The sequence below is a fragment of the Engystomops pustulosus genome, chromosome 2 (assembly GCF_040894005.1).
Source record: "Engystomops pustulosus chromosome 2, aEngPut4.maternal, whole genome shotgun sequence".
Taxonomy (NCBI): domain Eukaryota; kingdom Metazoa; phylum Chordata; class Amphibia; order Anura; family Leptodactylidae; genus Engystomops; species Engystomops pustulosus.
Window position 1 is genome coordinate 253,754,859 of NC_092412.1, and position 20,520 is coordinate 253,775,378.

General features: G+C 48.0%; 1 protein-coding gene across 1 annotated transcript in view; it reads right to left on the reverse strand.

The window, feature by feature from the left end:
• The window catches only part of LOC140117110 (uncharacterized), a 50,945-nt gene extending 34,872 nt beyond the window's left edge, over window positions 1-16,073 (reverse strand). The window contains 5 exon segments of the mRNA XM_072133545.1: window positions 4,624-5,578; window positions 7,189-7,312; window positions 7,397-7,558; window positions 7,635-7,791; window positions 15,963-16,073. Coding sequence (XP_071989646.1) covers window positions 4,624-5,578; window positions 7,189-7,312; window positions 7,397-7,558; window positions 7,635-7,742 — 1,349 coding nt within the window. The 5' untranslated portion in view covers window positions 7,743-7,791; window positions 15,963-16,073.
• Between the last annotated feature and the right edge of the window lie 4,447 nt (window positions 16,074-20,520).

The following is a 20,520-nucleotide window of genomic DNA, read 5'->3' on the forward strand; positions in this document are numbered from 1 at the left end:
AAGAAGTGTACAGCCCCTGGCACTGTGGCACCTCCCTAGATGAAGAAGTGTAGAGCCCCTGGCGCTGTGGCACCTTCCTACATGAAGAATCATAAAGCCCCTGGCACTGTGGCACCTTCCTACATGAAGAATCATAAAGCCCCTGGCACTGTGGCACCTCCCTAGATGAAGAAGTGTACAGCCCCTGGCACTGTGCCACCTCCCTAGATGAAGAAGTGTAAAGCCCCCGGCACTGTGGCACCTCCCTAGATGAAGAAGTGTTAAGCCCCTGGCACTGTGACACCTCCCTAGATGAAGAAGTGTAAAGCCCCTGGCACTGTGGCACCTCCCTAGATGAAGAAGTGTAAAGCCCCCGGCACTGTGGCACCTCCCTAGATGAAGAAGTGTAAAGCCCCCGGCACTGTGGCACCTCCCTAGATGAAGAAGTGTAAAGCCCCTGGCACTGTGGCCCCCTCCCTAGATGAAGAAGTCTAAAGCCCCTGGAACTGTGGCACCTCCCTAGATGAAGAAGTGTAAAGCCCCCGGCACTGTGGCACCTCCCTAGATGAAGAAGTGTAAAGCCCCCGGCACTGTGGCACCTCCCTAGATGAAGAAGTGTAAAGCTCCTGGCACTGTGGCACCTTCCTACATGAAGAATCATAAAGCCCCTGGCACTGTGGCACCTTCCTGCATGAAGAATCATAAAGCCCCTGGCACTGTGGCACCTCCCTAGATGAAGAAGTGTACAGCCCCTGGCACTGTGGCACCTCCCTAGATGAAGAAGTGTAGAGCCCCTGGCGCTGTGGCACCTCCCTAGATGAAGAAGTGTAAAGCCCCCGGCACTGTGGCACCTCCCTAGATGAAGAAGTGTAAAGCCCCTGGCACTGTGGCACCTTCCTACATGAAGAATCATAAAGCCCCTGGCACTGTGGCACCTCCCTAGATGAAGAAGTGTACAGCCCCTGGCACTGTGGCACCTCCCTATATGAAGAAGAGTAAAGCCCATGGCACTGTGCCACCTCCCTAGATGAAGAAGTGTAAAGCCCCTAGCACAGTGGCACCTCCCTAGATGAAGAAGTGTAAAGCCCCTAGCACAGTGGCACCTCCCTAGATAAAGAAGTGTAAAGTCCCTGGCACTGTGGCACCTCCCTAGATGAAGAAGTGTAAAGCCCCTAGCACAGTGGCACCTCCCTAGATGAAGAAGAGTAAAGCCCCCGGCACTGTGGCTCCTCCCTAGATGAAGAAGTGTAAAGCCCCTGGAACTGTGGCACCTCCCTAGATGAAGAAGTGTAAAGCCCCCGGCACTGTGGCACCTCCCTATATGAAGAAGTGTAAAGCCCCTGGCACTGTGGCACCTCCCTAGATGAAGAAGTGTAAAGCCCCTGGAACTGTGGCACCTCCCTAGATGAAGAAGTGTAAAGCCCATGGCACTGGGGCACCTCCCTAGACGAAGAAGTGTAAAGCCCGTGACACTGTGGCACCTCCTTAGATGAAGAAGTGTAAAGCCCCTGGCGCTGTGGCACCTCCTTAGATGAAGAAGTGTAAAGCCCCTGGCACTGTGGCTCCTCCCTAGATGAAGAAGTGTAAAGCCCCTGGCACAGTGGCTCCTCCCTAGATGAAGAAGTGTAAAGCTCCTGGCACTGTGGCTCCTCCCTAGATGAAGAAGTGTAAAGCCCCTGGCACTGTGGCACCTCCCGAGATGAAGAAGTGTAAAGCCCCGGCACTGTGGCACACCCCTAGATGAAGAAGTGTAAAGCTCCTGGCGCTGTGGCTCCTCCCTAGATGAAGAAGTGTAAAGCTCCTGGCGCTGTGGCTCCTCCCTAGATGAAGAAGTGTAAAGCCCCTGGCACTGTGGCTCCTCCCTAGATGAAGAAGTGTAAAGCCCCTGGAACTGTGGCACCTCACTAGATGAAGAAGTGTAAAGCCCCTGGAACTGTGGCACCTCCCTAGATAAAGAAGTGTAAAGCCCCTGGCACTGTGGCACCTCCCTAGATGAAGAAGTGTTAAGCCCCTGGCACTGTGGCTCCTCCCTAGATGAAGAAGTGTAAACCCCCCGCACAGTGGCACCTCCCTAGATGAAGAAGTGTTAAGCCCCTGGCACTGTGGCACCTCCATAGATGAAGAAGTGTTAAGCCCCTGGCGCTGTGGCACCTCCCTAGATGAAGAAGTGTTAAGCCCCTGGCACTGTGGCACCTCCATAGATGAAGAAGTGTTAAGCCCCTGGCGCTGTGGCACCTCCCTAGATGAAGAAGTGTAAAGCCCCCGGCACTGTGGCATCTCCCTAGATGAAGAAGTGTTAAGCCCCTGGCGCTGTGGCACCTCCCTAGATGTGGACAGAAAAAAAAAATTGACGAGAGATTTCAACACAAGATTGTGCAGATGGGGTATAAAGAACCCGGACTAACATCCGTGAGACTTATATCCCTCTACAGATGCCATTTTGGACCAAGCGATTGGTCATTTTAGTCTTAGCCGGGGCTCATGCTGACTACTGTCCAGCCATGTCATGATTCAAACTTCATTTTGTGTGAACTGTTTAGAAATGAGAATGTCTCTGTAGCTTCTCCGAGTGAAGGCCATGTTGTGACTTATACAAAGCTAACACATAGACAACTATTATAAACATTCTGTTTATATGAGAACAAGGCCTCTGGAAGAAACGGTGCATAGTCCATCTACATGTTGGAAGAATGTCTTAAAGGGAATGTTCTGGTATATTGAGCTGGCCTATAGCATTGCAGTATTCTATCACCTTTTCACGCCCCTAGACAGATGATGGTCTGCGTTTTATTTATGCGGCTGTGCGCTAATACAGATGAGTCTGCATCTTCTAAGCGACAGGTGTGTCTTAGTGTCTGCTCTCATCCCGGCACCAGGAGCCACTTTTTGGCTAAAAATGATGAATTCGAAAGTCACCTTACAACTGCGGGGCGGTTTAAGATCTAGATAACTATTTTTTACACATCCAAACATGTTCAAGCTGCCCTGCAGTCAGTGTCATCCCGTACTATCGGCCTGCGTCTGAATGAAGGGACTGTATGGTAGGACACCCAGGAAGACCATACTTGTTACACAGAAACATAAAAAATCCAGGCTGGAGTTTGCTCAAACTTACCTGAGAAAGCCTAAATCGTTTTGGGAGAATGGTCTCTGGTCAGATGAGACAAAAGTAGAGCTTTTTGGGGAAAGGCATCAACATAGAGTTTACAGGGAAATAAAAGAGGCCTTCAAGGAAAAGAACAGGTCCCTACAGTCAGACATGGCAGAGGTTCCCTGATGTTTTGGGGTCGCTTTGCTGCCTCTGGCACTGGACCGGTTGACCGTGTGTCTGGCATTATGAAGTCTGAAGCATAATGTAGGGCCCAGTGTGAGAAAGCTGGTCCTCCCTCAGAGGTCATGGGTCTCCCTCAGAGGTCATGGGTCTCCCTCAGAGGTCATGGGTCTCCCTCAGAGGTCATGGGTCTTCCAGCAGGACAATGACCAAAAACACACTTCAAAAAGCACGAGAAAATGGTCTGAGAGAAAGCGCTGGAGACTTATAGGTGACCAGCAATGGGTCCAGACCTGAATCCCATAGGACACCTGTGGAGAGATCTCACAGTTTGGAGAAGGCTTCTTCACATCTCAGGGACCTGGAGCAGTGGCCAAAGAAGAATGGTCTAAACTTCCAGCAGAGCCTTGTAGGAAACTCAATGATGGTGACCGGAAGCGCTTGTTCCGAGTTATTGTATCTAAAGGGAGTGCTACCAAGTATTTGGCTGAGGGTGCCAATTCTTTTGTCCGGCCGATTTTTGGAATTTTATTGTAAAATGATCAATGATTTGACTTTTTTTTTCATTCTCTTTTGTGTTTTTTTCATTGCCAGCTAAATAAATGAACGAATTTCTAATGGCTATCATTTTCTGGAAGGAAACAAGTATTATCTGACAGAATTGCAGGGGTGCCAAAACTTTTGGCCACCACTATACATGATAATGTTGTGAGTAGATGTCGCTGCTATCGACAGATAAGTAAGAGAAGTATGAGGATCCAGTTATGTGAGTGTAATGGGGAACACATACTCTGCCCAACTAGAGGTCTATGACACCCGGTGACAATGCCATGAGCACCCGGGATGTCTGGGCCACTCAACTTCCTATTGGGAGGGGTGCAGCGTTCACCCCTTCTCCACACAGACCTGTGGCTCTTCCTGTGTTCCAGCCCAGTTGCAATTGGGGTCTTACTGTTTAGTGGCTGTTGAATTCGAAATTTCCTGATCCCCATCAGATATCCTCTTAGAAGGGGTCACGTAGTCCCACACCCACTAGATGATCCATCACAATAGTCGCATTTGGCCAATGTCCATTTGACGTGTATGAAACGTGTACGATGATAACGGACGTCTTCTTCATCCTGCATGGTCCTCCCTACTGACGGGCTCCGTTCCAAGTAAAATGCATGGAAAAGATGACGGAACAGATACAAGGGGAGGATTTTTGAATTGGGATTTTATTGAGATGGGTTTGTACTGTAACGTCTGACTACGGAACCATAAAATAATAACATTACATTGGATTGTGTCTGATTTAGTCCGTTCTCCGCTGAATTTGGCTACAGCAATCATAGTTCGGACACCAGAAGACATCCAAAGGCAGCATGTCCTACGACGGAGCTTGCCCCGTTCTATGCAATGGCTTCTCCCCGGTGTGAGTTTGCTGATGCGCCAATAAGTTCCATCTCTGGCTAAAACCTTTCCCACATACCTCACATGAATATGGCTTCTCCCCCGTGTGAATTCTCTGATGTATCACCAAACTGGATTTACGGGCAAAACATTTCCCACATTCTACACACGCGTTTGGCTTCTCCCCTGTGTGGATTTTATGATGTTCAATGAGCTTTGGTTTATGGATAAAACATTTCCCACATTCAAGACACAAAAATGGCTTCTCTCCCGTGTGAGTTCTCTGATGTCTATCGAGACCGGATTTCTGCGTAAAAGATTTCTCACATTCTGTACACGAGAACGGCTTCTCCCCTGTGTGAATCCTCAGATGTTTGAGAAGATCTGCTTTAAAAGTAAAACATTTCTCACATTCGGAGCAGGAATAAGGCTTCTCCCCCGTGTGAGTCCTTAGATGTTTCAGAAGACCTGACTTGTAATTAAAACACTTCCCACATTGTGGACATGACAATTTCTCTCCTGTGTGAATTCTCTGATGTTCCATGAAACTTTGTTTATGACTAAAACATTCCCCACATTCAAGACATGAAAATGTCTTCTCTCCCGTGTGAGTTCTCTGATGTATAGCAAGCCTTGATTTCAGACAAAAACATTTCTCGCATTCTGGACACTGAAATGACTTCTTCCCTGTGTGAATTCTCTGATGTTTAACAAGATCCGATTTCTGACTAAAACATTTCTCACGTTCTGAGCACATAAAAGGCTTCTCCCCTGTGTGGATTCTTAGATTTTCCATAAGACTTGATTCCGAAGAGGCAATGATTTTAACCAGTTCATGTCCAGCTCTTTTCCTGCTCTTTTGGGATTGATGATCTTCTCCTTCATACATCAGAGATGGAAGGTGATGTTCTCGAGAGCCTCTAGTCCAGTCTTTACCTGGAAAATATAACATGGGATTTTTTAAATAGTTTTTTTGTTACAACCAACAGTACATGTATATTGGATGTTACAGAGGTTTATATATCATGTATTTATACATGTTGGAATATTTTAAAAATCAAAAAAACTGTCCATCCATCCACCATTGATGAAGACAGATGCTCAACTGTGTCCATGACTCTTACAAATGGTCCAGAATTATAGTTTCCGGTAAACAGCAACAGACTAAGAAAATGATACAAAAAGCTAATAATAATTTGTTTATTTATATAGTGAGCACAGATTACGCAGAGCTGCACTTAGTTTTGCCAAATTGGTCCCTGTCCCCAAAGGAGCTCAAAATGTAATCAACCTATCAGTATGTTTTGGAGTGTGGGAGGCAACCGCAGGGCTGGAGGACTGGGAGCTGGCAGAAGTAGAAATGTCAGGAGAGGATTTGGTGGCATTAGTAACGAGCAGACAGTAGGTATGGGAATAGCAGTGAGACACGGGGAGTAGATAGGTTGTAACCATAGTCAGTAGAGAGTTAGCAGCAATGGCCGATCTGCTCGGTGTCATCAGGGGTTTTGTCGGAGGCTTTGTAAAAGGCAATGAGGATCTCTAGGAGGGACAGTGAACAGTCATCAAGATACGGCCACTACTATTCCCTCTACCGTAGTTGAAGGAATTGTATCAAATTTCACATTTATCTCCCATCCAAAGGATCAATGGTGGAATGATGGACCGCACATCCCCCAACCCGAACCATGCCAGCTGGACATCTAAGTCTTAGAAGTCCTAAAAAAGGAGCCCTATTAACTGACCCCCTTCTTTAGCTAAAAATTGTTTCCCTCACATCGCCATAAATCAACTTTATCTTATATTACCTGGCATCGGAGGGGGCGTGTCCTACTCGGCCAGCTCCTCCCATCTACTCCTCTCCATGTCCCATGCCTATTCTCAGCATATCATGTGACCAGGGTGATGTCACAGCAGCCTTTATGGACTACTACTCTTCCCCCTCCTTCATGGAGGCTGCTGTGATTTCAGGGGATCAGATGCATACATGGGGTAGACGTTGCAAATGTAACAGGACCTTAGATGACATCACTCTGGTCACATGACATGAAGTGCCCAACAGAGCTCTCTCTGAATTTTCCACACAGCAGTGTGTCCTAGCAGCGAGACCTGCCAATCAGGAACGAGGGCAACGCAATTAAAATTTACTCTACGGGACTCAATGTGATTGGACTCACATCAGGTGAATAAGTTTACACAGCAGCAATGGAACGGAACCACGGATGTGGACAATGCTTTTTAATCATAGTTTTTAATGAAGTGTGTTTTTTTTTCCGATGGGTTAATCTGAATGACAGGTTCTCTTTAAGGTTCTGGTCCAGCAAAGCCCAGAAGTCTCACTGGTATAGAGAAGGTTCGGGAACTTGTACTCCCCTGTTTTGCAGATCAAAATTACTCAGATGTGGGTCAGTGAGGAGATAAAACCTCTATATTGCCTCCTGATTGGCTAGGTGAGCATTATGGGATATCCTACTGCCTCATCAATATGGGCCAGAAGAAGAATTTAAAATTCAAGATGTATGAAAGGCTCTTACCGGGTCTCCTCTTACCTGGTGATGTGAGGGGCTGGTGGTCCTCCATCATGATGTCCTTGTACTGGTCCTTGTGTCCTTCTATATACTCCCACTCCTCCATGGAGAAATAGACAGTGACGTCCTGACCTCTTATAGGAACCTGACACCCACAATGACACAGTCATCACCCGGACCCCTCCCTTGTGTTATTGTACAATGTCCCAGCATTCCCGGCAGCGCTCACCTCTCCGCTCAGCAGCTCAGTGATCCTGGAGGTAAGTTCTAGGATCTTCTGCTCATGTATCAGTGAATGAGGTGGAGGCTCGGTGATGGGGCTCTGGGTCCATCCTCCTGACACACGGGGGGTCACACACTCACCAGACGACTTCTTCACTACTGTGTAATCCTGTGTATGGGGAGACACTGATCACTACTAGATCCTGAGGATAAGAGAGAAGACTGATGTCCTGGGAGACTCTCACCTCTCCGGTGATCAAGGAGATGATCTCTAGGGCGAGGTCTAGGATCCGGGCAGCCATGCGGTCTCTGTCCTTGTCTATTATTGGTGGATTCCGGATGGAATGGACCATCGTCTTCCCAAAAAATATTGAGCTGTGAGAATCCGGTACCTAAAGAAGCCTAAGACAAAGCAAAGAAGATTGAAGGCAAAACCAGATTTCAAAACCCTATGACACCACCCGATGGGGGCTGAGAACAAGGTCATTTGTCAAGCGCTGTATAAATAAAGATTATTATTATCATCATCTGTGTTTATATGTGTGAAGTATTGCTGTATGATTCATGAAAATGCTTTCATATGTTTGTTGAATATGCTGATGTTTTCTGCCTGTGGATGGAAGCTGTGCCCCTCCTCTGTGCCCTCCTCTACGTGTTCCAGGGAAAGTGACGCCTTTTGCCTATGCGATGCCCATATGATAATTTACTAACCAATGAACTATGGACATTACTTCTTCATTCCAAAATAACCAAGCCCAGGTCCTGCCCCATTAGAAGTTTCCTTTGTGATGCAAATAATGCATCTCACATCTGCCGAGCCTTCCATAGCATCAGGTCTCCACAGAGAGAGATCGCATCTCACATCTGCCAAGCCTTACATAACATCAGGTCTCCATAGAGAGAGATCGCATCTCACATCTGCCGAGCCTTCCATCGCGTCAGGTCTCCACAGAGAGAGATTGCATCTCACATCTGCCGAGCCTTCCATAGCATCAGGTCTCCACAGAGAGAGATCGCATCTCACATCTGCCAAACCTTCCATAGCATTAGGTCTCCACAGAGAAAGATCGCATCTCACATCTGCTGAGCCTTCCATAGCATCAGGTCTCCACAGAGAGAGATCGCATCTCACATCTGCCTCACCTTCCATAGCATCAGGTCTCCACAGAGAGAAATCACATCTCACATCTGCCGAGCCTTCTATAGCATCAGGTCTCCACAGAGAGAGATCGCATCTCACATCTGCCTCACCTTCCATAACATCAGGTCTCCACAGGGAGAGATCGCATCTCACATCTGCCGAGCCTTCCATAGCATCAGGTCTCCACAGAGAGAGATCGCATCTCACATCTGCTGAGCCTTCCATAACATCAGGTCTCCACAGGGAGAGATCGCATCTCACATCTGCTGAGCCTTCCATAGCATCAGGTCTCCACAGAGAGAGATCGCATCTCACATCTGCCTCACCTTCCATAGCATCAGGTCTCCACAGAGAGAAATCACATCTCACATCTGCCTCACCTTCCATAGCATCAGGTCTCCATAGAGAGAGATCCCATCTCACATCTGCCGAGCCTTCCATAGCATCAGGTCTCCACAGAGAGAGATCGCATCTCACATCTGCCTCACCTTCCATAACATCAGGTCTCCACAGAGAGAGATCACATCTGCCTCATCTTCCATAGCATCAGGTCTCCATAGAGAGAGATCACATCTCACATCTGCCAAACCTTCCATAGCATCAGGTCTCCACAGAGAGAGATCACATCTCACATCTGCCAAACCTTCCATAGCATCAGGTCTCCACAGAGAGAGATCGCATCTCACACCTGCCTCACCTTCCATAGCATCAGGTCTCCACAGAGAGAAATCACACCTCACATCTGCCTCACCTTCCATAGCATCAGGTCTCCATAGAGAGAGATCGCATCTCACATCTGCCGAGCCTTCCATAGCATCAGGTCTCCTCAGAGAGAGATTGCATCTCACATCTGCCTCACCTTCCATAACATCAGGTCTCCACAGAGAGATATCACATCTGCCTCATCTTCCATAGCATCAGGTCTCCATAGAGAGAGATCACATCTCACATCTGCCAAACCTTCCATAGCATCAGGTCTCCACAGAGAGAGATCACATCTCACATCTGCCAAACCTTCCATAGCATCAGGTCTCCATAGAGAGAGATCACATCTCACATCTGCCTCACGTTCCATAACATCAGGTCTCCACAGAGAGAGATCACATCTCACATCTGCCTCATCTTCCATAGCATCAGGTCTCCACAGAGAGAGATCACATCTCACATCTGCCAAGCCTTCCATAGCATCAGGTCTCCACAGAGAGAGATAGCATCTCACATCTGTCAAGCCTTCCATAGCATCAGGTCTCCACAGAGAGAGATCGCATCTCACATTTGCCAAGCCTTCCATAGCATCAGGTCTCCACAGAGAGAGATCACATGTCACATCTGCCTCACCTTCCATAACATCAGGTCTCCACAGAGAGAGATCGCATCTCACATCTGCCAAGCCTTCCATAGCATTAGGTCTCCACAGAGAGAGATTGCATCTCACATCTGCCAAGTCTTCCATAGGAGCAGGTCTCCACAGAGAGAGATTGTATCTCACATCTGCCGAGCCTTCCATAGCATTAGGTCTCCACAGAGTGCGAGATTGCATCTCACATCCGCCAAGCCTTCCATAGCATCAGGTCTCCACAGAGAGAGATTGCATCTCACATCGGCCGAGCCTTCCATAGCATCAGGTATCCACAGAGAGAGAGATTGCATCTCACATCCGCCAAGCCTTCCATAGCATCAGGTCTCCACAGAGAGAGATTGCATCTCACATTTGCCGCACCTTCCATAGCATCAGGTCTCCACAGAGAGAGATCGCATCTCACATCTGCCTCACCTTCCATAGCATCAGGTCTCCACAGAGAGAGATCGCATCTCACATCTGCCTCACCTTCCATAGCATCAGGTCTCCACAGAGAGAAATCACACCTCACATCTGCCTCACCTTCCATAGCATCAGGTCTCCATAGAGAGAGATCGCATCTCACATCTGCCGAGCCTTCCATAGCATCAGGTCTCCACAGAGAGAGATCGCATCTCACATCTGCCTCACCTTCCATAACATCAGGTCTCCACAGAGAGAGATCACATCTCACATCTGCCAAACCTTCCATAGCATCAGGTCTCCATAGAGAGAGATCACATCTCACATCTGCCAAACCTTCCATAGCATCAGGTCTCCACAGAGAGAGATCACATCTCACATCTGCCTCACGTTCCATAACATCAGGTCTCCACAGAGAGAGATCACATCTCACATCTGCCTCATCTTCCATAGCATCAGGTCTCCACAGAGAGAGATCACATCTCACATCTGCCAAACCTTCCATAGCATCAGGTCTCTACAGAGAGAGATCGCATCTCACATCTGTCAAGCCTTCCATAGCATCAGGTCTCCACAGAGAGAGATCGCATCTCACATTTGCCAAGCCTTCCATAGCATCAGGTCTCCACAGAGAGAGATCACATCTCACATCTGCCTCACCTTCCATAACATCAGGTCTCCACAGAGAGAGATCGCATCTCACATCTGCCAAGCCTTCCATAGCATCAGGTCTCCACAGAGAGAGATTGCATCTCACATCTGCCAAGCCTTCCATAGGAGCAGGTCTCCACAGAGAGAGATTGTATCTCACATCTGCCGAGCCTTCCATAGCATTAGGTCTCCACAGAGAGCGAGATTGCATCTCACATCCGCCAAGCCTTCCATAGCATCAGGTCTCCACAGAGAGAGATTGCATCTCACATTTGCCGGACCTTCCATATCATCAGGTCTCCACAGAGAGAGATCGCATCTCACACCTGCCAAGCCTTCCATAGCATCAGGTCTCCACAGAGAGAGATCGCATCTCACATCTGCCTCACCTTCCATAGCATCAGGTCTCCACAGAGAGAGATCGCATCTCACATCTGCCTCACCTTCCATAGCATCAGGTCTCCACAGAGAGAGATCGCATCTCACATCTGCCTCACCTTCCATAGCATCAGGTCTCCACAGAGAGAAATCACACCTCACATTTGCCTCACCTTCCATAGCATCAGGTCTCCATAGAGAGAGATCGCATCTCACATCTGCCGAGCCTTCCATAGCATCAGGTCTCCATAGAGAGAGATCGCATCTCACATCTGCCGAGCCTTCCATAGCATCAGGTCTCCACAGAGAGAGATTGCATCTCACATCTGCCTCACCTTCCATAACATCAGGTCTCCACAGAGAGATATCACATCTGCCTCATTTTCCATAGCATCAGGTCTCCATAGAGAGAGATCACATCTCACATCTGCCAAACCTTCCATAGCATCAGGTCTCCACAGAGAGAGATCACATCTCACATCTGCCAAACCTTCCATAGCATCAGGTCTCCATAGAGAGAGATCACATCTCACATCTGCCTCACGTTCCATAACATCAGGTCTCCACAGAGAGAGATCACATCTCACATCTGCCTCATCTTCCATAGCATCAGGTCTCCACAGAGAGAGATCATATCTCACATCTGCCAAACCTTCCATAGCATCAGGTCTCCACAGAGAGAGATCGCATCTCACATCTGTCAAGCCTTCCATAGCATCAGGTCTCCACAGAGAGAGATCGCATCTCACATTTGCCAAGCCTTCCATAGCATCAGGTCTCCACAGAGAGAGATCACATGTCACATCTGCCTCACCTTCCATAACATCAGGTCTCCACAGAGAGAGATCGCATCTCACATCTGCCAAGCCTTCCATAGCATCAGGTCTCCACAGAGAGAGATTGCATCTCACATCTGTCAAGTCTTCCATAGGAGCAGGTCTCCACAGAGAGAGATTGTATCTCACATCTGCCGAGCCTTCCATAGCATTAGGTCTCCACAGAGTGCAAGATTGCATCTCACATCCGCCAAGCCTTCCATAGCATCAGGTCTCCACAGAGAGAGATTGCATCTCACATCGGCCGAGCCTTCCATAGCATCAGGTATCCACAGAGAGAGAGATTGCATCTCACATCCGCCAAGCCTTCCATAGCATCAGGTCTCCACAGAGAGAGATTGCATCTCACATTTGCCGCACCTTCCATAGCATCAGGTCTCCACAGAGAGAGATCACATCTCACATCTGCCTCACCTTCCATAGCATCAGGTCTCCACAGAGAGAGATCGCATCTCACATCTGCCTCACCTTCCATAGCATCAGGTCTCCACAGAGAGAAATCACACCTCACATCTGCCTCACCTTCCATAGCATCAGGTCTCCATAGAGAGAGATCGCATCTCACATCTGCCGAGCCTTCCATAGCATCAGGTCTCCACAGAGAGAGATCGCATCTCACATCTGCCTCACCTTCCATAACATCAGGTCTCCACAGAGAGAGATCACATCTGCTTCATCTTCCATAGCATCAGGTCTCCATAGAGAGAGATCACATCTCACATCTGCCAAACCTTCCATAGCATCAGGTCTCCAGAGAGAGAGATCACATCTCACATCTGCCAAACCTTCCATAGCATCAGGTCTCCATAGAGAGAGATCACATCTCACATCTGCCTCACGTTCCATAACATCAGGTCTCCACAGAGAGAGATCACATCTCACATCTGCCGAGCCTTCCATAGCATTAGGTCTCCACAGAGTGCAAGATTGCATCTCACATCCGCCAAGCCTTCCATAGCATCAGGTCTCCACAGAGAGAGATTGCATCTCACATCAGCCGAGCCTTCCATAGCATCAGGTATCCACAGAGAGAGAGATTGCATCTCACATCCGCCAAGCCTTCCATAGCATCAGGTCTCCACAGAGAGAGATTGCATCTCACATTTGCCGCACCTTCCATAGCATCAGGTCTCCACAGAGAGAGATCACATCTCACATCTGCCTCACCTTCCATAGCATCAGGTCTCCACAGAGAGAGATCGCATCTCACATCTGCCTCACCTTCCATAGCATCAGGTCTCCACAGAGAGAAATCACACCTCACATCTGCCTCACCTTCCATAGCATCAGGTCTCCATAGAGAGAGATCGCATCTAACATCTGCCGAGCCTTCCATAGCATCAGGTCTCCACAGAGAGAGATCGCATCTCACATCTGCCTCACCTTCCATAACATCAGGTCTCCACAGAGAGAGATCACATCTGCTTCATCTTCCATAGCATCAGGTCTCCATAGAGAGAGATCACATCTCACATCTGCCAAACCTTCCATAGCATCAGGTCTCCAGAGAGAGAGATCACATCTCACATCTGCCAAACCTTCCATAGCATCAGGTCTCCATAGAGAGAGATCACATCTCACATCTGCCTCACGTTCCATAACATCAGGTCTCCACAGAGAGAGATCACATCTCACATCTGCCTCATCTTCCATAGCATCGGGTCTCCACAGAGAGAGATCACATCTCACATCTGCCAAACCTTCCATAGCATCAGGTCTCTACAGAGAGAGATCGCATCTCACATCTGTCAAGCCTTCCATAGCATCAGGTCTCCACAGAGAGAGATCGCATCTCACATTTGCCAAGCCTTCCATAGCATCAGGTCTCCACAGAGAGAGATCACATCTCACATCTGCCTCACCTTCCATAACATCAGGTCTCCACAGAGAGAGATCGCATCTCACATCTGCCAAGCCTTCCATAGCATCAGGTCTCCACAGAGAGAGATTGCATCTCACATCTGCCAAGCCTTCCATAGGAGCAGGTCTCCACAGAGAGAGATTGTATCTCACATCTGCCGAGCCTTCCATAGCATTAGGTCTCCACAGAGAGCGAGATTGCATCTCACATCCGCCAAGCCTTCCATAGCATCAGGTCTCCACAGAGAGAGATTGCATCTCACATTTGCGGGACCTTCCATATCATCAGGTCTCCACAGAGAGAGATCGCATCTCACATCTGCCAAGCCTTCCATAGCATCAGGTCTCCGCAAAGAGAGATCGCATCTCACATCTGCCAAGCCTTCCATAGCATCAGGTCTCCACAGAGAGAGATCGCATCTCACATCTGCCAAGCCTTCCATAGCATCAGGTCTCCACAGAGAGAGATCGTATCTCACATCTGCCAAGCCTTCCATAGCATCAGGTCTCCACAGAGAGAGATCGCATCTCACATCTGCCGAACCTTACATAGCATCAGGTCTCCACAGAGAGAGATCGCATCTCACATCTGCAGAGCCTTCCATAGCATCAGGTCTCCACAGAGAGAGATTGCATCTCACATCTGCCAAGCCTTCCATAGCATCAGGTCTCCACAGAAAGAGATCGCATCTCACATCTGCCAAGCCTTCCATAGCATCAGGTCTCCACAGAGAGATATCACATCTCACATCTGCCAAACCTTCCATTGCATCAGGTCTCCACAGAGAGAGATTGCATCTCACATCTGCCAAGCCTTCCATAGCATCAGGTCTCCACAGAGAGAGATTGCATCTCACATCTGTCGGGCCTTCCATATCATCAGGTCTCCACAGAGAGAGATCGCATCTCACATCTGCCAAGCCTTCCATAGCATCAGGTCTCCACAGAGAGAGATCGCATCTCACATCTGCCTCACCTTCCATAACATCAGGTCTCCACAGAGAGAGATCGCATCTCACATCTGCCGAGCCTTCCATAGCATCAGGTCTCCACAGAGAGAGATCGCATCTCACATCTGCCAAGCCTTCCATAGCATCAGGTCTCCACAGAGAGAGATCTTAGACCATGCTTTTGTCTTGGTGTGACTTCTTTGAGCTCACTCAGTGGATTATATTAATCATTAGAGAACCTGAAATTGCGTTAACAGGCAGAACCAGACACATGCATCAGATTTTTGCGCACTTCTGTAAGTGGAGTCTCGCTTTAAGATCGCGGAAGAGTTACAACGCGCTTGTTCGTCACAAGTCACACAATTACACTTGAGACTTGCACATTTTTCAAAGGCTGTCAGTTTTTTGTGGCTGCCATTAGGGTTGTGGAAACATCTTTTGGCAAGCTGAAGCTCCGACCTCACAGCGGAGGAGTCTGGGTGACACAAGTACATGCTCCAGATGCTGCTTGGAGAGTGGAAGTTTGCAAATCTCAATTTGTACAGGTACAGATGTGGACGCAGTGGCACCCGTGACAACGTCATTGTGGACATAATCAAAATTCTGAAATAGAATTAACTAATAGTGTTGATTTGTACCCTGGTAGCCATGGAGAGCAAAACAGAATTAGGACAGTCCCTCGCCGCAAGTCTTTCAACATTGTATCATTGTGTAATTAACAGTCACAATTCCAGGAGGAGACACAGTAACATCCAGCACCAGTATCCCCTCACATGGGTGACAGTCTAGGAGCCGCCCCTGTAACAAGTGATGTGATTGGCTGAGGGCAGGTGAAGCCGCAGCCGCCATCTTTAGAAAGGGCAGCTGATACATGAGCAGCACAGGGCTGCCCGGCCCCGGGGACAGGGCGTCACATCACAAGGAGCAGAACCTCCAGGGGATTATACACACAGGAAGATCCCGCAGCGGTAGGTGAGTATAATCCTATCACTTACCTCTGTAGTCACCCAGTCCTGGACCCGCCACACACTGACCCCTCCCCCTGATCCTGGGATGCGTGGCGTCACAGGAAGGGGCGGAGTCTCCCCCGACAAGATAGACAGGAGATGATGGGAGTGATGATATAACATGGGAATGTATACAGGAGGAGATGATGGGAGTGATGATATTACATGGGGCTGTATACAGAGGAGATGATGGGAGTGATGATATTACATGGAACTGTATACAGGAGGAGATGATGGGAGTGATGATATTACATGGGCTGTATACAGAGGAGATGATGGGAGTGATGATATTACATGGGGCTGTATACAGAGGAGATGATGGGAGTGATGATATTACATGGGGCTGCATACAAGAGGAGATGATGGGAGTGATGATATTACATGGGGCTGTATACAGAGGAGATGATGGGAGTGATGATATTACATGGGGCTGTATACAGAGGAGATGATGGGAGTGATGATATTACATGGGGCTGTATACAGAGGATATGATGGGAGTGATGATATTACATGGGACTGTATACAGGAGGAGATGATGGGAGTGATGATATTACATGGGGCTGTATACAGGAGGAGATGATAGGAGTGATAATATTACATGGGACTGTATACAGAGATGATGGGAGTAATGATATTACATGGGGATGTATACAGGAGGAGATGATGGGAGTGATGATATTACATGGGACTGTATACAGGAGGAGATGATGGGAGTGATGATATAACATGGGGCTGTATACAGGAGGAGATGATGGGAGTGATGATATTACATGGGGCTGTATACAGGAGGAGATGATGAGAGTGATGATATTACATGGGACTGTATACAGAGGAGATGATGGGGGTGATGATATTACATGGGACTGTATACAGAGGAGATGATGGGAGTGATGATATTACATGGGATTATATACAGGAGGAGATGATGGGAGTGATTATATTACATGGGGCTGTATACAGGAGATGATGGGAGTGATGATATAACATGGGGCTGTATACAGAGGAGATGATGGGAGTGATGATATAACATGGGGCTGTATACAGAGGAGATGATGGGAGTGATGATATTACATGGGGCTGTATACAGGAGGAGATGATGGGAGTAATGATATTACATGGGGCTGTATACAGGAGGAGATGATGGGAGTAATGATATTACATGGGGCTGTATACAGAGGAGATGATGGGAGTGATGATATTACATGGGGCTGTATACAGAGGAGATGATGGGAGTGATGATATTACATGGGGCTGTATACAGGAGGAGATGATGGGAGTGATGATATTACATGGGACTGTATACAGAGGAGATGATGGGAGTGATTATATTACATGGGGCTGTATACAGGAGGAGATGGGAGTGATGATATAACATGGGGCTGTATACAGGAGGAGATGATGGGAGTGATGATATTACATGGGTCTGTATACAGGAGGAGATGATGGGAGTGATGATATTACATGGGGCTGTATACAGAGGAGATGATGGGAGTGATGATATTACATGGGGCTGTATACAGAGGAGATAATGGGAGTGATGATATTACATGGGGCTGTATACAGAGGAGATGATGGGAGTGATGATATTACATGGGACTGTATACAGGAGGAGATGATGGGAGTGATGCTATTACATGGGGCTGTATACAGAGGAGATGATGGGAGTGATAATATTACATGGGGCTGTATACAGAGGAGATGATGGGAGTGATGATATTACATGGGACTGTATACAGGAGGAGATGATGGGAGTGATTATATTACATGGGGCTGTATACGGAGGAGATGATGGGAGTGATGATATTACATGGGACTGTATACAGAGAAGATGATGGGAGTGATGATATTACATGGGACTGTATACAAGAGGAGATGATGGGAGTGATGATATTACATGGGGCTGTATACAGGAGGAGATGATGGGAGTGATGATATTACATGGGGCTGTATACGGGAGGAGATGATGGGAGTGATGATATTACATGGGGCTGTATACAGAGAAGATGATGGGAATGATGATATTACATGGGACTGTATACAGAGGAGATGATGGGAGTGATGATATTACATGGGGCTGTATACAGAGGAGATGATGGGAGTGATGATATTACATGGGGCTGTATACAGAGGAGATGATGGGAGTGATGATATTACATGGGGCTGTATACAGAGATGATGGGATCGATGATATAACATGGGTCTGTATACAGGAGGAGAAGATGGGAGTGATGATATAACATGGGACTATAGAGGAGGAGATGATGGGAGTGATGATATTACATGGGGCTGTATACAGAGGAGATGATGGGAGTGATGATATTACATGGGGCTGTATACAGGAGGAGATGATGGGAGTGATGATATTACATGGGGCTGTATACAGGAGGAGATGATGGGAGTGATGATATTACATGGGGCTGTATACAGAGAAGATGATGGGAGTGATGATATTACATGGGGCTGTATACAGAGAAGATGATGGGAGTGATGATATTACATGGGGCTGTATACAGAGGAGATGATGGGAGTGATGATATTACATGGGGCTGTATACAGAGGAGATGATGGGAGTGATGATATTACATGTGACTGCCTGGCGGGTTGGTGATATAGGGGGCACTGTGAGTAGGTAGATGTTGGTGATGCCCCTGGGGGTAGTTTGATGTTTGTGGTGCAGATAATTCTCGGTGATGTGTCAGACACTTTCAGGCCATTGTTATAAATCGTCACATTCCGGGTCATCGCTGACATTCATAATTAGAGAATAAACCAACATGCGCTCAGGTAGTGACACAGCACGCTATTCCTAGACACGTTGTGCCAATACCTGAGCGCATGCGGCGCCAGCCAAACTTGTTCCCTACTATGATCTGTGTTTGACAAAGGCCTACGTTTGGCCGAAACGTCACTAATGTGAGTATGATCGCTTACTTGTAAATTAACTATTCGCTTGGCATTATATATTCCAAAGGAGTGCTGGGATTATTCTGTAATTTTGAAGTATTTGGGGTGGGAGCCCTAATCCTACCTTAGCACCCATAAATTTTGAGGTGCAACCGCACATATCTATTCATCGCTGACATTCGGGAGGTTGGAGTTGGCTTTGCTGTAACAGTTCAACAATTTCAGACAGACAATCACTTAGACCAGGGGAGGGAGATTCACTTTCCCATGGGGCCACATGAGACATGAAAGGTTGTAGAGGGCCAGAGCAATGTACTTACCTCAGTTCTACTCAATACCTAATGCCCCCCTCCTTATGTCCTCTCTCCTTATGCCCCTTCGCCTTATGTCCTCTCTCCTTAAGTCCCCCTCTCCTTATGTCCCCTCTCCTTATGCCTCCTCTCCTTATGTCCCCTCTCCTTATGTCCCCCTCTCCTTATGTCCCCTTCTCCTTATGCCTCCTCTCCTTATGTCCTCTCTCCTTATGTCCTCTCTCCTTATGTCCCCTCTCCTTATGTCCCCCTCTCCTTATGCCTCCTCTCCTTATGCCCCTTCTCCTTATGTCCCCTCTCCTTATGTCCCCTCTCCTTATGCCTCCTCTCCTTATGTCCCCTCTCCTTATGCCCCTTCTCCTTATGTCCCCTCTCCTTATGTCCCCCTCTCCTTATGCCTCCTCTCCTTATGTCCCCTCTCCTTATGCCCCTTCTCCTTATGTCCTCTCTCCTTATGCCCCTTCTCCTTATGTCCCCTCTCCTTATGCCTCCTCTCCTTATGTCCCCTCTCCTTATGCCCCTTCTCCTTATGTCCCCTCTCCTTATGCCCCTTCTCCTTATGTCCTCTCTCCTTATGCCCCTTCTCCTTATGCCCCTTCTCCTTATGCCCCTTCTCCTTATGCCCCTTCTCCTTATGTCCCCTCTCCTTATGCCCCTTCTCCTTATGTCCCCTCTCCTTATGCCCCTTCTCCTTATTTCCTCTCTCCTTATGTCCCCTTCTCCTTATGCCCCCTTCTCCTTATGTCCCCTCTCCTTATGCCCCTTCGCCTTATGTCCTCTCTCCTTATGCCTCCTCTCCTTATGTCCCCTTCTCCTTATGCCTCCTCTCCTTATGTCCTCTCTCCTTAAGTCCCCCTCTCCTTATGTCTTCTTCTCCTTATGCCTCCTCTCCTTATGTCCCCCTCTCCTTATGTCCTCTCTCCTTATGTCCCCTCTCCTTATGTCCCCTTCTCCTTATGCCTCCTCTCCTTATGCCTCCTCTCCTTATGTCCCCCTCTCCTTATGCCTCCTCTCCTTATGTCCCCCTCTCCTTATGCCTCCTCTCCTTATGTCCCCTCTCCTTATGCCCCTTCTCCTTATGTCCCCTCTCCTTATGTCCTCTCTCCTTATGCCCCTTCTCCTTATGCCCCCTCTCCTTATGCCCCTTCTCCTTATGTCCTCTCTCCTTATGCTCCTTCTCCTTATGTCCCCTCTCCTTATGTCCTCTCTCCTTATGCCCCTTCTCCTTATGCCCCCTCTCCTTATGCCCCTTCTCCTTATGTCCTCTCTCCTTATGCCCCTTCTCCTTATGTCCCCTCTCCTTATGCCCCTTCTCCTTATGTCCCCTCTCC